This window comes from Berghia stephanieae, chromosome 3 (assembly GCF_034508935.2).
Source record: "Berghia stephanieae isolate SIO BIC M18660-M18661 chromosome 3, UCSD_Bste_1.3, whole genome shotgun sequence".
Lineage (NCBI taxonomy): Eukaryota > Metazoa > Mollusca > Gastropoda > Nudibranchia > Aeolidiidae > Berghia > Berghia stephanieae.
In genome coordinates, this window is record NC_088362.1 from 40,838,367 (window position 1) to 40,858,066 (window position 19,700).

At 36.6% G+C, this 19,700-nt stretch overlaps 2 protein-coding genes across 2 annotated transcripts; both read left to right on the plus strand.

The window, feature by feature from the left end:
* The first annotated feature begins 1,038 nt into the window (after positions 1 to 1,038).
* LOC144967726 (uncharacterized) lies at positions 1,039 to 13,690 on the plus strand. Its single transcript, XM_078905298.1, has 6 exons — positions 1,039 to 1,352; positions 6,939 to 7,110; positions 8,385 to 8,490; positions 8,873 to 9,067; positions 9,753 to 9,877; positions 10,712 to 13,690. Exons 1-6 carry the CDS (start codon positions 1,093 to 1,095, stop codon positions 12,464 to 12,466), a joined length of 2,613 nt encoding a protein of 870 aa, XP_078761424.1. The 5' UTR covers positions 1,039 to 1,092; the 3' UTR covers positions 12,467 to 13,690.
* Positions 13,691 to 15,469: 1,779 nt separating this feature from the next.
* On the plus strand, positions 15,470 to 19,481 carry LOC144967727 (uncharacterized). The gene is made up of 2 exons (XM_078905299.1): positions 15,470 to 15,514; positions 15,866 to 19,481. The coding sequence occupies exon 2, from the start codon at positions 15,959 to 15,961 to the stop codon at positions 18,830 to 18,832; it is 2,874 nt and encodes a 957-aa protein (XP_078761425.1). The 5' UTR covers positions 15,470 to 15,514; positions 15,866 to 15,958; the 3' UTR covers positions 18,833 to 19,481.
* The last annotated feature ends 219 nt before the right edge of the window (positions 19,482 to 19,700 follow it).

Below are 19,700 nucleotides of genomic sequence, written 5' to 3' on the forward strand. Positions count from 1 at the left end.
TGAGTAATGCTCACTGAACTGTATTAACCTGACTATACTATAAACGTACATGGATACACACAGTTTTGTGTGTTGGTCCGTTATACTTCCGGATGGCAATGTTATGAGTTTCTTAGCCAAGCGCATACTATCTATTCTTACTTTTTTCATAGGAACACGTGACTCGTGTGTGTTAGGGCACGACCTCGATACAATCTGCGTTCAATCTTTTTTTCTTAGGGGCTGAAATGATCTGAAAGTGGAATTTTTCTAACCTAAAAATAGGGAATTACGAAGGATTGTTTTTATTCTCCACATATAAAGAAAGAACAAGATGTTTTTCGACAAATGCCTTGGAGAGAGGAAAGTTGGATTATTTATGTAATTATTAATATGGGTCAACCCAACTGTTGATTGTTGTGAATATTTAAAAGGAAATAAAGTAAGAGCAAAGTAGTAACAGTAACATGACGTCTACTACAATTATTATATTGAACCCATTATTATTAAGTATGTATTATTTATATCACTACCATTATGCAAAACAAAACAAAAAACGTTACAAAACAAACGACAAAAAATGTTATATAGTTTATGGCTTTGATCTTAAGTTTTTGACTCATTGTGCTCTATTTAAAATGATTTTTCTTTTTTTTTATTTCAAATAAACAGCGACAAATATTTTACTATTTCTAATGAAACATTGTCTTTTTTAGTTTCATTATAAGAATAATATGCAACTTTGTGTTCTTGTGGTATGACATTACCCTTTCTGCTGGGTTGGGTTTCCGACCTCCCGTTGTGGACAGGGAGGTCCTTGCTGTGTCTACTATGCCTCCCAGTGTCTGTTTTCCAATGGGAGCGATCTATATTATTATTATATTCATGTTTTCGATTGGACATTTCTTAACAAATGTAAACACTTTGCTTTGTTTACAAATATACAACGGAGTGTTATTCGACACCCGAGTTTCGGGTGTATTTTGTCACCAGATAATTCGACACCCGAATCGCGCATGCGCAGTACGTATGAACGTACAAAACCGGGGAAATCAAATCCGCCTTCCTTCCTTGTCCGTTGCACGCCATTGCACGCCAGTCCTCTTTTAAAATATGGATAGACGGTCGAATTCAATATTCGAGGGAGCAAAATTCGCTTCAAGCGATGAGTTTCTTGAAAGGATCAAGACATTGGAAGACGAAAGTCATTGTTCGTTTGTTTTTAAAAATTCAACGAAAGCAGAAACGGACAATAAGACTCGAAAGCGGGCTATCGACGAGAGGAAATTTTCAATTTCTCGAGGAACGGTAGCCTGCGCCCACTATGGAGCGAAGCGTCATCATCCCAGTAAAGGGATCAAGACAAGCTCAAAGTAAGTTTTCTTTCCATTGTATTGATAAATGTTCCTGTCAATTTCCATTTTTTTTTTGTTAAGTCTTAATTAAAGGCGATAACATTCCTAAGGTCAGTAGTCAGTCATCTTTTCTTTTGGCATTGGGTAAGTAAGGGCAAAGGTAGGTTGAATTTCGAAAAAAGTGGCATTTTTGCTTTCAAAACACCACAGTTAAGATAGGTTCATTTTTTTAGTGCGCCCCAAAAGACGACTCCCCTGGCCCTGATAGTTTGCTCACTCTTACTCTTAGAATCTAGTTTGCTCACTCTTACTACTACTACGCATTAACATGTTCTCTATTTGACTCAGTTCCCCTTTTCACTTTGTCTTACTTTTTATTCGTGGTGCTTTAGGCTTTTTAATTGTAATTCTATAACTTTTTTACCATCCCATTTTCTTCCTTTCTATTGGTGCTGATGTGTTCTGAATGAATGTACCTGGATACCTCTGTATAGAGCTTTTAGACTTGGTGTAGTCTCCTTCGCTCCTCCTCATCTATTAATGATTGGACCAATTTTTATAATTGAACTTGTTTCCTAGGGTGTTGCTTATCTCCAACTCTGCTTTGAATTTATTCAAATTTTTTGCTGATACTGTGGTTTCTTGTAGTTTATTCCAGTTATTTACAATTCTAGATGAAAAAAAGTTCCTTCTTTCATTTGTTTTAAAACGTTCTTTTTTCAGTTTCTTGCTGTTTCCTCGTGTCTGAATGTTCTTGTTTGGTTTAAGGAATCCTGCCTCTACCCTGTCTATTCCCTTTACTATTTTATATGTTTGGATCATATCTCCCCTTCTTCTCCTGTAATCTAAGGTCGGGAGATTTAATTCTTTCAATCTCTCACAGTATGTTTTGTCTTTCAGGTGTGTGATAAGTTTTGTTGCTCTCCTTTGCACTCTTTCCAAACAGTCTTTGTCTCCCTCAAACTTCGGATACCATATGCAGTTAGCATATTCCAGCTTTGATCTAACCATAGTCTTGTAGATGGTAGTCATGTGTTTTGTTTCAGATTCTTGAAATTTCTTTTCACTATTCCGAGTGTTTTACTAGCCTTAGATTGAACATCTTTAATTTGCTTCTTGAAGTTTAGCTTCCTATCAATAAATACTCCTAGGTCTTTTTCCCCATTGGATTTCTGCAGGGGTTTTTCTTTCATTATATAGTTTGCTTCTCTGTTGTTTTTTCCTAGGTGAAGAACTGCACATTTATCTACATTGAACTCCATCTGCCATATTTCGGACCATTCTTCAAGCTTTTTCAAATCTTGTTGTAAGGTGTTTCTTTCTTCTTCTGTATTAGCTACTCCATAGAGCTTAGTATCATCGGCAAAGATTTTACATTTAGATGATAGATTGTCTGGCAAGTCATTGATATAAATCAGGAAGAGAACTGGTCCCAGTACACTTCCTTGTGGAACTCCACTTGTTACCAGTCTCTCTGTTGATGCTGTTCCATTCACTATCACTTTTTGTCTTCTATCTTTGAGGAAATCTCGGACCCATTTGACTGTCTGATCATTAATTTGATACTGTTCCAATTTCCTGATTAGGCGCCAGTGTGGAACTTTGTCAAATGCCTTTCTGAAGTCGAGGTATATGACATCTAAATTGTTGCCTAATTCCAGGTCTCTCGTCCAGTCATCCATTGTTTCAAGTAGGTTTGTTACTGTAGACCTTCCCGCCATGAAACCATGTTGATCTTTGCTGAATAGTTTGTTCTTGGTCATATGATCAACCATTTCTTCTCTAATCAGCTGTTCCATGAGCTTGCAGACGACAGATGTCAGGCTCACTGGTCTGTAGTTTTCTGGATTTTTTCTGTCTCCCTTCTTGAATATGGCTGTGATGTTAGCTTCTTTCCATTCCCTTGGTAGTCTTCCTTCTTTCATCGACTGGTTAAATATCTTGGTTAGGGGTTCTACTAGCTGCTCTGCTAAGTTTTTTAGGATGTAAGGATGAAGTTTGTCAGGTCCAGGTGATTTACTCTCCTTTAGGTTTTGTAGTCTCTTCATTACTCTCTCTTCAGTAATCGGCCATTGTGTAGTATCTATATTACTTGTTTTAGCAATATCTGGCAAGTTTTTCTGGTTCTCCACTGTAAAGACACTTGCAAAGAAGAGATTTAGCACCTCTGCCTTGTCTTCATCTTCAGATGCCCAAGTGCCATCTTCTTTTTTTATGTCACAGGTTCCCTGTCTTGTCTTCATTTTACTGTTTACATAACTCCAGAATACTTTAGGATTTTCTTTCGTTTCCTCTGCTATCTTGTTCTCATACTTTTGATGCGCTTGTCGGACTATTTTAGTAGTTGCGTTTCTCACTCTTTTGTATTTGTCCCAATCCTCTTCCTTTTTGCTTCTAGAGTATCTTCTATTTACTGCCTTCTTCCGTAATGCCCCTCTCACTTCCTGCGTCATCCAAGGTTGATTTCTTCTCCCAACCCGGTTCCCTCTGCTTTTCGGGATGTTTTTCTCGAAGCATTGGTTAAGTACTCTGGTAAATCTACTCCAGTTGTTTCCTACGGTGTCCTCGATTAGTATTTCCTCCCATTTTATATGCCCCAGTTCCTCTTTCATACTCTCTAGATCAGCCTTCCTATATCTGAGTGTCAGTTTTTCATCTACAGTCTCTGATGTCGCCCTCAGTTTTAGGAATATGGTCGCATGGTCGCTTTTTCCCAGTGGGTGGCTCAGTCTTAAGTCGATTATGTCATTTTCTTCCTCCATCAATATCAAGTCCAATACGTTGGGCTTTTGGTTTTTTCTCTGTCTCGTGGGTTCTTTTATTATCTGTTGTAGGTAGCAATCTTCAATGGTTTCTATGAAACTTTCCTCCAGGCTTCCCTCTTTTGGTTCGTCCATCCCTTTCCACTCCAGTTCCGGCATGTTGAAGTCTCCCATAATAATTATCTCTGAATGCTTTTTTTGTGATGCTCTCCTTATCATCTCCAACATTCTCTCATTATTTTCTCCTGTGCTATTTGGGCTCCGATAAATCACTCCTACTAGTATCTGACTTTGTCCAGTTACTCCAATCGAGCACCAAGCGCTCTCCCTAAAGTCGTGATCTGTGAGTTCCTCTATGGGGTTAACCTTGAGGTTCTCTCTCACCAATAAGTATACTCCTCTGCCGGAAGTTTCAAAATCTCTGCTAGCTATTATAGTGTATCCCTCAATACCTAACTCTGCTATGGTTGGGTGTGTTGTTGCATTCTTTGGCTTAGCTTCTGTTATTGCTATTACATCTGGATCTTCTTCTTCTGCCATAGCCTTTAGCTCCTCTCTCTTATTCATCACACTGTCTGCGTTCGTGTACATGAACTTCAGGGTATTTTTCATATTCACGTGCTGCCCCTCCTTATCATTTACTGGTACTTCTCTTTTTTGAATTTTCTTGTTGTCTTCGAGTCCTTGCTCAGAAACATTTTGGGCAATTGGACTGACACGTTTCCAATATAGTCATTCCTCATCCCAATCCCAGTCATTTCCTCCAACATCGCTGTCTCTCTTTCTTATTTGTTCACTAAACTTCTCCCTGAAAATGACCCTTTTCTTATATATGACTACATCTTCCCCTGCTTCTCGTCTTCTCTTCAGCTCCTCTCTTAACTCCTTGGCCTGCTCTCTTTGCATAATTGTTTGGTCTGCTCCAATATACACCTTTTGTAAGCATTCCCGTTTATGGTCTTTCAACTGTTTGCTGTTCCTAAGAGCAGTGTTACGCTGATCCGTTGACATCAGACTTATTTTCATGGGTCTTGGTCTATCTTCTCTTCTGCCCAATCTGATCACTTGCTCTATAGGGTTGAGGCTGTCTTTGTTTCCATGAACCTGCAACTCTTTGAGTACCATTTGGGCTTTTCTTATATCTTCCTTGTTGTCGCCATCTTTAGCTTCTGGTATGCCATACATAATTACATTTTTCACCCTCTTAGCCCTTTCATTTCTCTCCTCTTCTAGTTCCAGGTTCTTTTTCACCATTGCCTGCTTCTTCTCCTCAGTTTCATTGATTTTCCTCATTTCATTTATATCTTGTCTTACTCTATCTGACTTTTCTTCTGTACTTCTCTTGAGTCTCTCCTTAATCTCACTCGCCTCAGACATAGGGTAGGCCTCTATCTCATCCTTTGCTGTTGATTTCACTATTTCTATCATCTCCTCTGTGAATTCACCTTTTTGAATGATATTCACACTTTTATCTACGTCTTCTACTTTTTTCCTGAGTTTATCTACTTCCTTTTCAAGCTGCATGAAATTGCCCAAGAACTTTGAGGCCACTTTGTTGCAGGACTTAGAGCAGTAGTAATGCAGCAGCGGACATTCTTTTTCTGAGTCTTTCTTCAACAGTTGATAGGTGTCATCATCTATCTTTTCACACAAAGTATGAAACCACTGGTCACAGAGCTCGCACTGTAAGCATTTCTCAATCTCTTTGCATACATATTCACATTTTCCGCAAGTCTCAGTCTCAGCTTTTGCTTTTGCCTTATTTGTACCCATCGGTGCAGGGCTTTCTTTCCTACTACTGCCACTACTAGTACTGGCACTGCCAGATCTACCTTTCCTACTACTGCTGTTTAAGCTCATCTTCTTACTTGTTAAATGACCAGATCTATCTAAGTCTTAGCTGTACTGTATCACTGTATCTTGTTGTTCACTCCAATCTGATAAGTATCTAACTAATCTCAACTAGATATCTCAAGTACACACACAAGCCGGAATCCTCTCGAAGGCAGAAATTACATAAATCCAATTCGAAAATGAACAAGTTTTGATGTCCGATATTTCATTCAAGTTTTGTGTTTCTGGTGAGGGGAGCGAGAAGATTCAATATCAATATTGAATAATAATATTGAGTACTATTGTCACTGCCTAAATATTTCAAATTTATCCAATTGCTATTTTCCGTTTCCGTTTCACCCTGTTACAGTTACGATCGCTGTAAATTGTAAAAGCCTTAAAAGACAATGTAACTGGTAGCTTGATGATTCATGAATTCATGGGAATTCCCTGTCCTCTCTGTTTGAGCATTTACTTTTGCATCAACATCGCGCCTGTCATCAGCTACTGGAGGCTTGTCGACCAATCAGATAAATAAGAGTTCAAGAGACAATTATACTTACACTTACACGTATTCCTTCTGACTATTCTTACTCTTACTCATTTTTAAATCTCTATGCCTATGGTCTAATTTATGGTCCCCATGTCACCTGTAGACCCCTTACAGTTTGGTTTTCATTTGATTCTTAATCATAGTCATTGTGCCATGTAGTCATGTAGATATATTATATCGACATCACATGAAATTAAAGGTCATATAAATATAACTTACGACCAAATCATCAACACACATATTTTGACCGCAATCTTTAAATCTTTATCGACTTTGGGGTTATATTGTGATTATAATAACTGATCATTTCTTTAATTTGAATTTGTGAAACTGTTCTCTTGGCGAAATAAGCAGGTTATCATTGACATTGTCATTGAGGTAAAAAATTTTTAAGAAGATTATGACAGATAAAAAGAGTGTCAGGCATTTGATTGTTTGGTCTCACTTTTTTTTCAGATCTCAAAAATTAAACTGTTCAGCTTCGTTCAGTTTCAAGTATGATGATTTTGAACAGTGCATTTTGATTACGAAATGTAATCTTGTACACAATCATCACTCTGATGAGAGAACCTATTCTCAAGAACATAAACAGAAGAAATTTACGGATCAAGAAAAATCTGTTATAAGGGTAAGATTTTGTCGTTTTCTTTTTTAAGTTTAACTCTTCTATCTTTTTTTTCTTTTTTTTTCGAAGTGACTTTATCTCCGAATGCTCAGGAAAATAATCTTGATCTCTATTTCTCCGAACGGTTTCCATTCGTTCTCATAATTTTATTTTGGTTATTTGCCATAGTGTCCGTGCGAATGATGAGTGTCTTTACACTTTGTTCTTTGGTTTTCTTTTGCCAGTGCTTGGACACTTTATTTTATTCCGACATTTCTGTTAGACTTCTATCTTGAGTTTGTGCTCATCTGTCTTTCAACCTCTGTTCCCGTCTCAACTTTGGCTTTTTTATCTAGGTTTACTTCTGTTCTCCCTTAGACAGTGCAGTGCGAATTGTAAAAGTGAACTTACCATGGAGTATTTGCGAGAGCACAAGTTTTTGATAGAACCTGTCTTTGTCAACAATGGGCCTAAAAAGCACTAGCTTGATGATTCATGGGAATTCCCTGTCCTCTCTGTTTGAGCATTTACTTTTGCATCAACATCGCGCCTGTAACCCATCAGCTACTGGAGGCTTGTCGACCAATCAGATAAATAGAGTTCAAGTTTATTTTCCTGAGCTGGCCTTTTTTTTTTTACCTCACTGAGCTGATGACGGACAGTAGAGCATTTTCTTCACATCCAAAGGGACAAGGTCGGTCCTGTGTGCAGTCGAGATTTTTTTCACCCTGTCCTGTCTACCCACCCAGTGATTGGATAGCTAGATCTGTTACATCTGGCAAAAAGCATTGCAATATACTATCTTATCCAAAGGGTAGCGAGCAATTGCTATTAACCATTTCACACTATGGAGACTGATAGGTTCCAGCTCCATGTAGCAAATGGTGCTGAAGGACTGTCATTGTTGTTGTATTGGGTTGAATATCAGTTCATAAAAATTGTCCATGCCCTTATTAAATTTACATTTACAAATTTGTATTAGAAAATGTCCAATTAGCTGGGTTTAATTGTAGTTTGTTTAGCATATGGACGGCAATTGCTTGATATTTTCCACTAGAATTAACTAGTCTAACCTAACCACTGCTGGCTCAGGGAAATTGACTGCAGGGAGAAACCACCACAGAGCTATCTGAATCTGCTATAAATATCTTAGTTATTGAAGTGTGTGGTTAAAGTAGTAACTATCGTATTTTGTAACGAAATCGTTAAATCATAGTTAATAGGTTGGATAATAATCTTATAATTACAAATCATAAGTCTACCCAAGAAATTATCCCTATTTGAATGTATTTCTACAGGAAATGGTTGCTCTGAATCCAGACAACGATAAATTGATGGTCTTGATACAAAGAGACTTCAACAAGTCCGTAACACTCAGAGACGTCAGAGCCCTTAAGTCTAAACGTGCGTATTTTCACTCTTTTTCTTCTTTTTTTTTGTGGGTGTGTGTGTGTATGTTTTTTTTATGAATGTTTTAATTTTGACTTTTTCAAACCATAATCTTATCAGACCTCTCGGATAGGGCAGAAGATGCCCCATTGTATATGTGAGCTTTAGAAACAAATATCTTCCTGAACTTTTATTTCCTCTGCTGTAATAACATTATATGCTGTTCTCTCTGGTTTTTCCAAAAAAGAAAAAAGTCATTTTTTAGGGTTTGCAAGTCTAAAAAGAAGAATTCAAATCTGTTTAGTGATAAGTTGCTTCTTTGTGTGTTCAATTTTACGTTCGATTTATACCCTATTCCCAATCGTTTTGTCACATTCCCATTTTTCTTGATCTCCAGTCAAATATGAATGTAAGGGAACAAACTTCGCTGCTTTATCGAACCAGCTGAAGTCAGTAGAGGAGATGGGAGGGAAATTCCACCTGGCTCTCTCTACTGATGGAGGAGAGAGTCACCTCATCGACATGATTGCATTCAGCACAAAAGATATGCTTGCATGTTTTCATTCTTTTCCAGAGTGTATTTTTATTGATGGTAAGTAGATCAAAAAGCTTTCACCAGTAAGGTTAACATTGTGAGCTCCTTGTTTTATCTTCTAAAATCAAATTTGAATATTGTGTAATAGATTTCAAGGTTGGAGTCGGAAATTAGTGTCCTTTAGATTCAAATGTTTTACTTTGAAATGGACATGAATTGAACTATACCCATATTTATTGACCCACTTAACGCCCAGGTAAAAAATTATTAATGTACTCTACATGTGGTTTAAAATACAGATTTATTTTGCAACTTGTAACAGGTGTACAAAAAAAGATCTTAGGTAGTATAGTTTCTGTCGAAACTTGAAAATAATTTCACAACAGTCTAGATTAAAGTATCATTCTTTTGTTTTATACAGATAAACTAGTCATTTAGCTCATGAATTTATCATGCTGGGTGGGGTTCCTACCTCCCATAGTGGGCAGGGAGGTACTTACTGTTTCTTCTATCCCTCTGTATCTGTTTTCCAATATTCTTTCTGTCTTTGTCTTGGTGTGGGATTACTTGGTTTTGTCCTAACCCTGGCTGGGAGGGAAACAGTCAAATGTGTAGTTAATTTAAATACAAACAAACATTAAGAAGCAATTGATGTGCAGGTGCCTTTACATGTTCTGTTTTCATCAAGCTATTTTAAACGTATGTGTTTTGTTATATCGGAGCTTATATTTTCTAATTTCAGGTACATACAAGAAAAATAATACAGGATTCCCTTTATACCAGATCATGGTGGAAGATTGTTTGGGAACAGCACGACCAGTGCTATATGCATTTGTTAGAAATGAAACAGTTTCAACCATTACCCTGGTAAGAGTGATATCTTGTGTTATATATTTTGTTTTAGGTGCTGTTTTTTAAGGTGTGAAAGCTTGAACGATGCCGTCAAAATACATTGGCAAGACATTGATGATCGCCTAAGGGCATGATAAATTATGAATGTTTGCATTTCATCTGATTCTCGTTTATCAATTCACACCACTATTATCCGTTCAAGGTTGCCAGTTGTCCGTATATTCTATGGCAACCCTTTTTTCATTAGTCATAACATAATTTTGTGTTTTCAGAAATGTATGATTGATTGGATGTGGTATTGTACTGTATAAAAGCTCTAATAGTTAAAAGTATAAACCAGAAAAGTTATATTAAGTTACTTTGCTGTGATGATTGTTGTCATGAATTCCATTATTTCCCACAGTAGGCCATGTGTCCTCATTTTCATTTCAATGAGACATTCACATATCCTGTCATTGAAGTTGATGTCTTAGTGCCTTAGCAAAAGTCATAATGCCAAGACCGGTTTTCTGATCATTGTTGCTTAATCGGTCACCGACCTTGCTCAGTGTGGTTTGACTATGTTACATGACAAGATAGCATACAGCCTGTCTTCAATATTTTACAGACACATTGTTCATGTTGGTTTGTGTTCTATTTTATCTCTGCCTACACCTCGGTTATCTTGGTCTATTTTAGAGATAGAGTGGCTTCTATCCCCTACATCTGTTTAACGTGTTGCTTTCTGTGTTTGTCTAGGAATGGGATTACTTGGGTTTTGTCTTCACCCGTGCTGGGAGGAAATCAGTTAATGTATAGTTAGCTTTGGGAGCCAATGTTTTTTGTTATTTTTTCCCAATTTTTTTTCAGGTCTTTCGAACTTTTGAGGAATTTGTGGGCGAAACTTTACAAAAAACTAAGGTGGTCATGTCGGACAAATGCCCAAGTGAGGCAAGTGCCATTCATACTGTGCTCCCTTCTGCCCGCCATCTTCTGTGCCATTGGCACGTTTATGCAGCCATGGAGAAGCGCCTCAGGAGCTTAAACTTGCCGAAGGACAAGAAGCAATCTCTGTCTCACCTCATTTGTCAACTCAGGACAACAACTGACCCCAGCATGTTCCATCAGCTTGAGGGAGAGATGGAGGCCCTGTCTCCTGATTATTTTTCCTATTATTGCCAATATTGGCGATCATGTAGGAGTCAGTGGGCGGCTTGTGATCGTTTAAATATTCTAAATTTTTTAAATGATACAAACAATTTTGTAGAGTCCGAGAATCGTCGTCTTGGGAGCTTTTTGTGCTCAAGCAAGGGTCTTGCTGCATCTGTGTATCATCTACACAATCATGCCCTTGTTCGGTTAAATGAACTTAGCCAGGCGATTGTGAAGGAGGGTATGTCATCTGTTTCATATCAGCATTCAAGACCCGAGCTTGAGCACATATATGGTCGTTTTTTTTCATATGCTGCCAAGGCGATGATTCAGGACCATAAAAATCTTGATTCCCTTTTGGTATGTAAACCAGGTGATGGTATTTTTATTATAACGGAACCCTCCGGAGCCAGATTCAAGTTAATAATAAAGGAAGATGGCCTTGCATCTTGCCACTGCCCATTTCATGTTCAAATGGCATTGCCATGTAGACATATCATGGCGTGCCATTTGGATGGAATGGATGCATTGGTGTTCTCAGATAGTAATAGGTGGCTGAAAAGTAGAGGTTATGCTGTCAGTACAGAGCAGGGGACAGGTGGTACAAATTGTTCTGTTTCAGAGTGTGTGCCAGCAGAGCAAAGGCATTATCAGACAGAGGCTCTGATGGCCATGCTATCCAATGTATTGAAGTCATCGGGGGGCTCTGAGTACAATAAAAGAAGAGCTGTGCTTCAGAAAGTCTTATCTTTATGGGAGGATGGAAAGGAGGTGTGTGTTCAGGGTGTAGAGGATAACTATGATTTGGGTGGTGTTGAGGGTGCTGGTGGTAATGCAGTTGTAAATGGTGAGAATGTTGTTGAATGTGATGTTCCTGTTGTTGAATGTGATGTTCCTGTTGTAAACTGTGATGTTCCTGTTGTTGAATGTGATGTTCCTGTTGTAAACTGTGATGTTCCTGTTGTTGAATGTGATGTTCCTGTTGTAAACTGTGATGTTCCTGTTGTTGAATGTGATGTTCCTGTTGTAAACTGTGATGTTCCTGTTGTTGAATGTGATGTTCCTGTTGTAAATTGTGTTGTTGTGGAATGTGGTGTTCAAAGTGAAGTTGTAGGTCACAGTGGTGCTCGCCCTGGTGATGCTGAAGTTTCCATAAGGAGAGGAGCCAAAAGGCAGGCTCAGTTTATGTTAGATGACATTCAAGATTTGAATGTTTCGATTCCCACAATTCGAACCCGAGGAAGACCATCCAAACCAAGGGCATCGAGGCGGAAGCTGAAACGAGCCAGACCGGTGTTCATCAATGAGAATATTTGCCATGTTTGTTTGCGGGTGGAAGTAGATAAGCAGTTGTCAAATGAAACTGGTTATGATGACTGGACCAGATGCACTCTGTGTGTGCGATGGTGTCATGATGCCTGTATTTTGAAATCAGGTGGAGAAAAAACGAATTTTATTTGTAAATATCACTGAATTGGGTTGTTCTGTTCAATTGTTTCTTTGTGGTGTAAGAGGCTGATGTTGATGTTTCTCAACCATGTTTGAGGTTGTATTGTTCAATTATATTTTGTTGATGTGTGTTCAATGTTTCTTTGTGGTGTATGTTGTATTTCCTTGAAATGTGATTGGTGACCATCAGCGCCAGCTACCTCTGGGGTCACTTACGAACCAGAAAGCGAGTAAGAGGCTGACGTTGATGTTTCTCAACCATGTTTGAGCTTGTATTGTTCAATTATATTTTGTTGATGTGTGTTCAATGTTTCTTTGTGTTGTATGTTGTATTTCCTTGAAATGTGATTGGTGACCATCAGCGCCAGCTACCTCTGGGGGTCACTTACGAACCAGAAAGCGAGTAAGAGGCTGATGTTGATGTTTCTCAACCATGTTTGAGGTTGTATTGTTCAATTATATTTTGTTGATGTGTGTTCAATGTTTCTTTGTGGTGTATGTTGTATTTCCTTGAAATGTGATTGGTGACCATCAGCGCCAGCTACCTCTGGGGGTCACTTACGAACCAGAAAGCGAGTAAGAGGCTGGTGTTGATGTTTCTCAACCATGTTTGAGGTTGTATTGTTCAATTATATTTTGTTGATGTGTGTTCAATTGTTTCTGTGTGTTTCTTATATTAAGGAATTATATAGCCACCCCTTCCATTTTAATCTATTTGAAAATCATTGGCGCCAGATATACCTCTGGGGGTCACCTTCGTATTAAATGATCTCTGTGTGTGTTTGAAGATAAATTCCCCATTTCCTGCACACCACATTTGGTGGTGTATGTTATGACATACTTTTTAGTTTTACTTTACTAGAAATCTCTTGCTGTAGGTACAGCATATGCTTGTCTTTTTCACACACTAGAAAGTTTGTTCAGCATAGAATGTAGTCTATTTCCTTTTATACATTCCATTCTGTTCTGTCTACAATTTGTTAAACCCTAGAATGTGTTAATTACATGGTAAAGCACACCTTTCCCAACCTCTTGACCTTAATGTGTTTGCTAGTGTTGTAAAACCATTAAAAGCAAACCTTGGCTCTAGAGTTTGGATATCTCATTAGCTGCAAAGGATTATACTTTTATTATTCCCATGTTTTATGTCGTCAACTTTAGTTCTTTGGGGTAGTTATGTCTTTGTTTTTTTTATGCTTCACTTTTTTTTTTTAATTGTATGATTAATAAAATATATTTGAACTATTGCTTGTGTGTTGATCTTGTTTATTGATATTACATCTTTTTGTGACTATTTGAATCTTCTCATCGGGGTCTTCTTACCTGTCATGTGCTGGGTGGGGTTCCTGGCCTCCACTTACTATTAGGTACTCCAAACCAGCCACTATCGGGTAAAATTGTGATGAAAATCGGGAAAATTCATCACTTTCACACTGCTACTCTCAAATAATGTGTAAAATGTATGCATTACACTTGGTGTCATTGTAAAGATCATCCTTTTTTCTTATGATAGGGAAAAAAGAAAATGGTTTTGTTCAATAAGTAATATTAATAGATTTGAATAAAAATGTGTAGAAAACGGTTGGTCGGAATGCTCACGGTCAGTTTTTATGACCTCATCTTTTTCAACCGGATGTCTTGCGAGCGCCGTTTATGAGATCGGGAAATGAATGGTGTTATTTGAAGCAGAATTGAATTCTCTTTCGTTTGGTATATAATTTTATATTGTATAAAATCATATTCCTCTCTAAAAATCGATTTTTTTGAAGTTTTTGACAAAAAAAATGCCGAAATATGAGAACATTGAAACGAAACTTACATGAAATGAAAAAGTATTCAATTTTCTATTCATGGTAAAAATTCGAAACTATTTTATGGAACAGCGTCCGCAAGCTGGCTATTTAAAAAGAACGACCATGCCCGGCGAAGTCATTCAAACGAAGGAGCCGAGTTGACGTTAGTCGACTCGCGACTAGTTGTAAACAAGGTGTGATTGATTGATTGATTTCATTCAAGAATGGATTCAAAGCTCATTATAGGTAAGTTATATGTTTGAAATCTACTTTCTGATCATTGAAAATATTGCTTTTTTTATATTAGTTAGTTTTTTTTTGTCAAAATCGTAAACGCAGTGTCTTTTAAAATTCTTTCACTTGCGGTATTCCCTCGTATCCAGCAACTGGGAACTTTGTGGCACTTTGTATTTTTTTATGTTATATTTTCCCCTAAACAAATACCAGTAAGACTTTAATCAGTTATCTAATTTTATATGACACCAATCTAAATTTTATTTTAATGAATAATACAGCTGTATTTTGTCATCTTAATACACTAGACTTTTGTGGCGATGAAATCTTGATTTCAAAATGGCGGACACTCAATTCAGGTTTCGGACGAGTCCATTGCGGACAACTTATCGAGATTCACATTAGTTTTGTTTTAGTTCGAATGCGTTCTAAGGTTATTGGTTAAGAAATTATCATTAATTATTATTATTATAGAGGCGTATGTGACTTTACAGCAATAGTAAGCTTTTTTTTAAAAAAATTATGTTATGAAACTTTGCTTTGGATGGGCTCAGACCCCTGTCAATAATTTGGATGTGGACTGATTTGTTTATAAAGTTATATGACTATTGTGATCCTTCAATATAATTTCAGTAGATCAAATATTAATTGTGGGCTACCAGACTGCCTGGTACTTATTATTACTAGCTATTACCATGGCAAATGACTTTTTTTTTTTTCATATTCATGTTGTAATTATTGCCTATTCATCAGATTCAGATTATTGTTTGGTATTTTTTATTTATTGGGGATAATAATAACGTGTATCTATTTCAATGTTTGTGTAAGGAAGATTTTGATTTTAATGATAAAATTAGTAATTTTCATTTTGATATATTTCCTCAGATGATGATGTTTACCAAGGGTTAAAAAATACCTTTTTGGTATCTGGGAGAGGTAGACGACCAGATTTGCCACCAATAAAAGTGAACCAGAAGTTACTTGTACAGCTTTATTTTTGAAGCAGGAATCGGAGAACTGCTCATCAAAAAAATCTTGGAAGGAGGTGACTATATTTTTATTTCGTCATTTATATGTAATCACGTTTTTTTCAGAGAAGTTTCCCAAAGCTATCATGTGATCATCCATTGTCAAGAAGTGAGCAAAGTCAAGACAGTTGTTCTCTGACCGCTTTTTTTTTTTTTTTTTTGCTGGCTAAGATTAAGATGTTTTGTTACAGGAAGAAATCGGTGAGGATCATATGAAGGGGTATTGGTGCATTTCAGTGCCTAGTGGGATTCACTGTACATATGAGTAAGCATTGCTAACGAGAAAGGTACAGAGTTAGGTAACAATTGACAATGTAAAATTGTGTTGTATTGCCATTGTCTCATCTTTTCAAATAATTTGATTTCAGATTGAAGACTGTCTTCTACGGATATCCCCAGACCTTGCATCACACAGATCACGGATAAGGCATGCAGTGGAGCGTGCTTACCAGAGATTCTGCATGCAACGGCATGATCTGTCGTTCCTGGAATGTGGGGTTGACTTCGACTTTATTTCGGATAAGTTGTCGAGTTTTGGCATCACCCGTGCTTCATTGCCCTTTCCGCCTGCATCTTCACTGGATTTGAAACACATCGATAACGGATTAGTTATTGATATTGAACTTTCCAGGAGGGATATGGGATTAAGTTCAAACACAACGGCTCAATGGGTTTGTCATTTATCTGGACTGAGCATCAATTCTAAACTTTTTTGTGTCCTAAAAAAAACATTCAAAGAGTATGAACGACTCAGGAGCAACAAGACCAAACATCCTGAAAGGCTTCAGCAATTTCTGCTATCAAAATTTTCCCTTTCTTCGTCTCCACAACCACCCTCACATCTACAGCCTTCATCATTGCCATTACAAGAGCACCCTACGCCTCGCCCACCCACCCCACTACGATCTAGTCCAACTCCAACTACTCCAAAGCTGAAAGATGACCAGTTACATTTGATTCAGTCTTTGAATGAAAAACTTCTAATTGTTGAATCTGCACTACGTGATATTCAATCGGAGAAATTTTCTCTACTGGAGGAGGTAAAAGGACTGAAAGAGAAACTTAGTTCAGCTGAGGATAAAGCTTTAGTTACTGTGTCTAAATTAGAAGAAAAGTTTGAAGCTGAATTAAAGAAAAAAGATTTAAAGTTAAAAGAAATTAAAGCTGGGCATGACAAAATTTGTAAAGATTATTGCTCAACTATATCTGTTTTACACAGTGATTTAAATAAGAAAGATTTGTCCTTACAGAAAATGAAGTCAAAAAATAAATACCTTACAGATGAGTTACAGAAAGAGATCATCAGATATGAAAATTTAGAAGCTAATCCATTTGAAATTAAAATTAAAAATTCTAAAAATAATGAATATTCTGATGATGTCAGGAAAGCTGTCATCGCCTTAGTTTGTGAGACAGGTGTCTCAGCTAAAAATGTAAAAAAAGTAATTGATATTGTATCAAGCAATATTTTTCATTATGTATTTTCTGAAAATTTACCTTGTGCTCAAACAGTTTTAAACATGTGTGATGAGGCTTTTGTCCTTTCAAATATGCAAACTGTTGAAAATGTTTTAAAATCTGAAAATGCTACGTTTCATTTTGATGGTACATCAAGAGATCAGAAAAAGATAGTGGGACATCAGTTCACTTTAGATAGTGGGGAAACCTTTTATCTGGGGTTTTTGCCTGTTGCCACTGAAAATTCTGACACTCTTTTGGATATTGCTATGATTGTTATTAGTAATTTAGTTGATTGCTATAAAGATGTGTACTCCATTTCTCCTGATATTATTTTAAGAGAAATTCTTTCTAAAATTACTAGTGTCATGTCTGATAGGGCTGCGCCCAATATTCTTTTTGGTCATAAATTTACAGATAAACTAAACGCTGAGCTTGGAGATTCCCTTCAGATCAGTTTTTTGCATTGTAATGCACATTTTCTATTAGGAATTAGTTCTGCCTTTGAAAAGACATTGTCAGTTTTTGAACGAAAGTTGATCACTCAGGACGATGAGTATTTAGGAAGGGACAAAGATGGGGCCTTTTCATTTTTTAGCAAAGATTCAGAGTCTGCGACAAATAGAATAATTCGATGTACTTGTAATTTGTTGGGTCCCAGGGGTGACCAGAAAAATGGATGTCGTCCACAGTGGATTACTTTTTGTTCTGATACTCACAATGTTGTTCCCATTCCTAGTTTTAAGTCCAACAGGTTTAATTGCTTTTTTGAAGCTGCTGTTTCTATTTTATTCCACCATGACAATTTATTGAATTTTTTCACTTCTGGTATTTTACATGATAACCCAAATTTATTGATTAAGAGTGTTACTCATGACCTTCAAGATTTAAGGTTAATGTCATTGGTTTGTTGTATTGCCCTATTTTGTTTAAAAGTCACTTCACCTTATTGGTTTCTTGTCAAGAGTAATACAGTGAAGTATACTGATTTTTTTATGTATGTTCAAATGATGCATGACTGTTTTAAGAAATGGGCTGATGATCCCTCTGAATTACTTGATATTTCTTTTACATCTGTTTTTGGAGATGCTCTCCCTTTTTCCAAATCCCCTGCATTTGATATGGTACATAGTCAAATTGACAAATTTAATAATGTTGTAATGATTGATTTGTTAAAAATATTATGCAAAGATGTTTCTTCTGTTACTGAGAGACAGTTGAAAGATTTTTTAAATGATGGTTATTATGCTCATGTCAGTGATGAAATGAAAAGAACATTGAGCCATTGTCCTCTTACAAATTTGGTTGGTGAGAGTGCATTTGGTGATTTCGATTATGACATTAGTAAAAGGAGAAATGCATCACTCCATAATCGGTCCACCATTCATGCTGTCAAACGCAATAAAACAATATCGTTTTTATCTAAAAAGTCTGTTGAAGAGCAAGGGCTCATGTTCAAAGTAGCTAGAAAGCATGGGAAGAAAATGCGAAATGAGAGTAAGATGTTAAAAGATAAAGTAGATAATGATATAAGATTGAAATTTGTAGAGAATCAACAGAAGAAGATTGATAAGCAGATAAAGGATATGGAGAATATTTCCAAGGTTGAACGAGATGTTGAATTACACGGTGGGCCCTGTCGAACAGATAAAGATGTAATTGATTTATTTGACAGGCTTAGAGTTGAAAATTATTCAATGACAAAGATAAAAGATATATTGAAGAGTGAAATACGTTTTCATAAATGTATGTCGGGCGGAAGGAGTTTAAGATTTGGTGATGTTGATTTTATGTTGGATGCTTTAAAGTCTTTTTTAAAATCAAATTCTGTTTCTGGTGACATTGAGAACCCATCAAAGAAGCGAAGAGTTATATAGCCTGATTGAGTTTAATTTCTTTTTCAAGCATTAATGATTTAATGTGCATTTTTTTTGTTGTGATTTCTCGGTTTCGGATTATTTTTCTCTCTCAATTTTCATAGCTTAGTCTGAAGCTGCTGAAGTTATCTAATTTATTTTACTAAGGAGATCATACTATTTCTGAATTGTACGTTATTCATGCTGTACGTATGAAGTGTTTTATTTGTATATCCTGACATTTTGCATATTTGTGAGTTTTTTTATTAGGTGAAATTTTTGTGATTTCATTATTTCAGTCTTGCTTCATGTTCTTTAATGACCAATGTGTGGCTTGCATACTTTGGCTATTTACATTTTGTCATTGTATGGATAATGAACTTTAATTTGATGTATCACATGAATATGTACATGTTTTTATTATTTTTTAATGAATTTTTAAAAATCGTTCAAATTGCTCTTTTTTACCTCCCTTGTCGTTTTATGTGAAATTGGCTTCGGAGCCATTTTCAAGACCTTTTAAAAGTAAAATAAAGTTCTTTAATATGCTTGGAAAAAAATAGGCGTGTTCCCTGTGTTGCTGTCTGTCTGTCTAGCAAGTTTTAGGTATGTGGTTTGATTACTTTTCATTTTACAATAGCGCAAAGTTGACATCGGAGCAAGTTGCGCGAAGGCGCATATTTTTCGAATCTTCAATATTGCGTAAATTCCTTAATAATTGAGTTAGAGGGCTCATTTTGGTATCAAACTTCTTAGAAATTTGAGTACTATGTGATGAAACATAGACTTTTTGGTTTTTTCTTAACTCAAAATTTGGTTTGGTGTACCTATTACTATCCACTATCCCCGTATATCGGTTTCCAATTTGCTTTCTGTCTTTGTCTTGGGG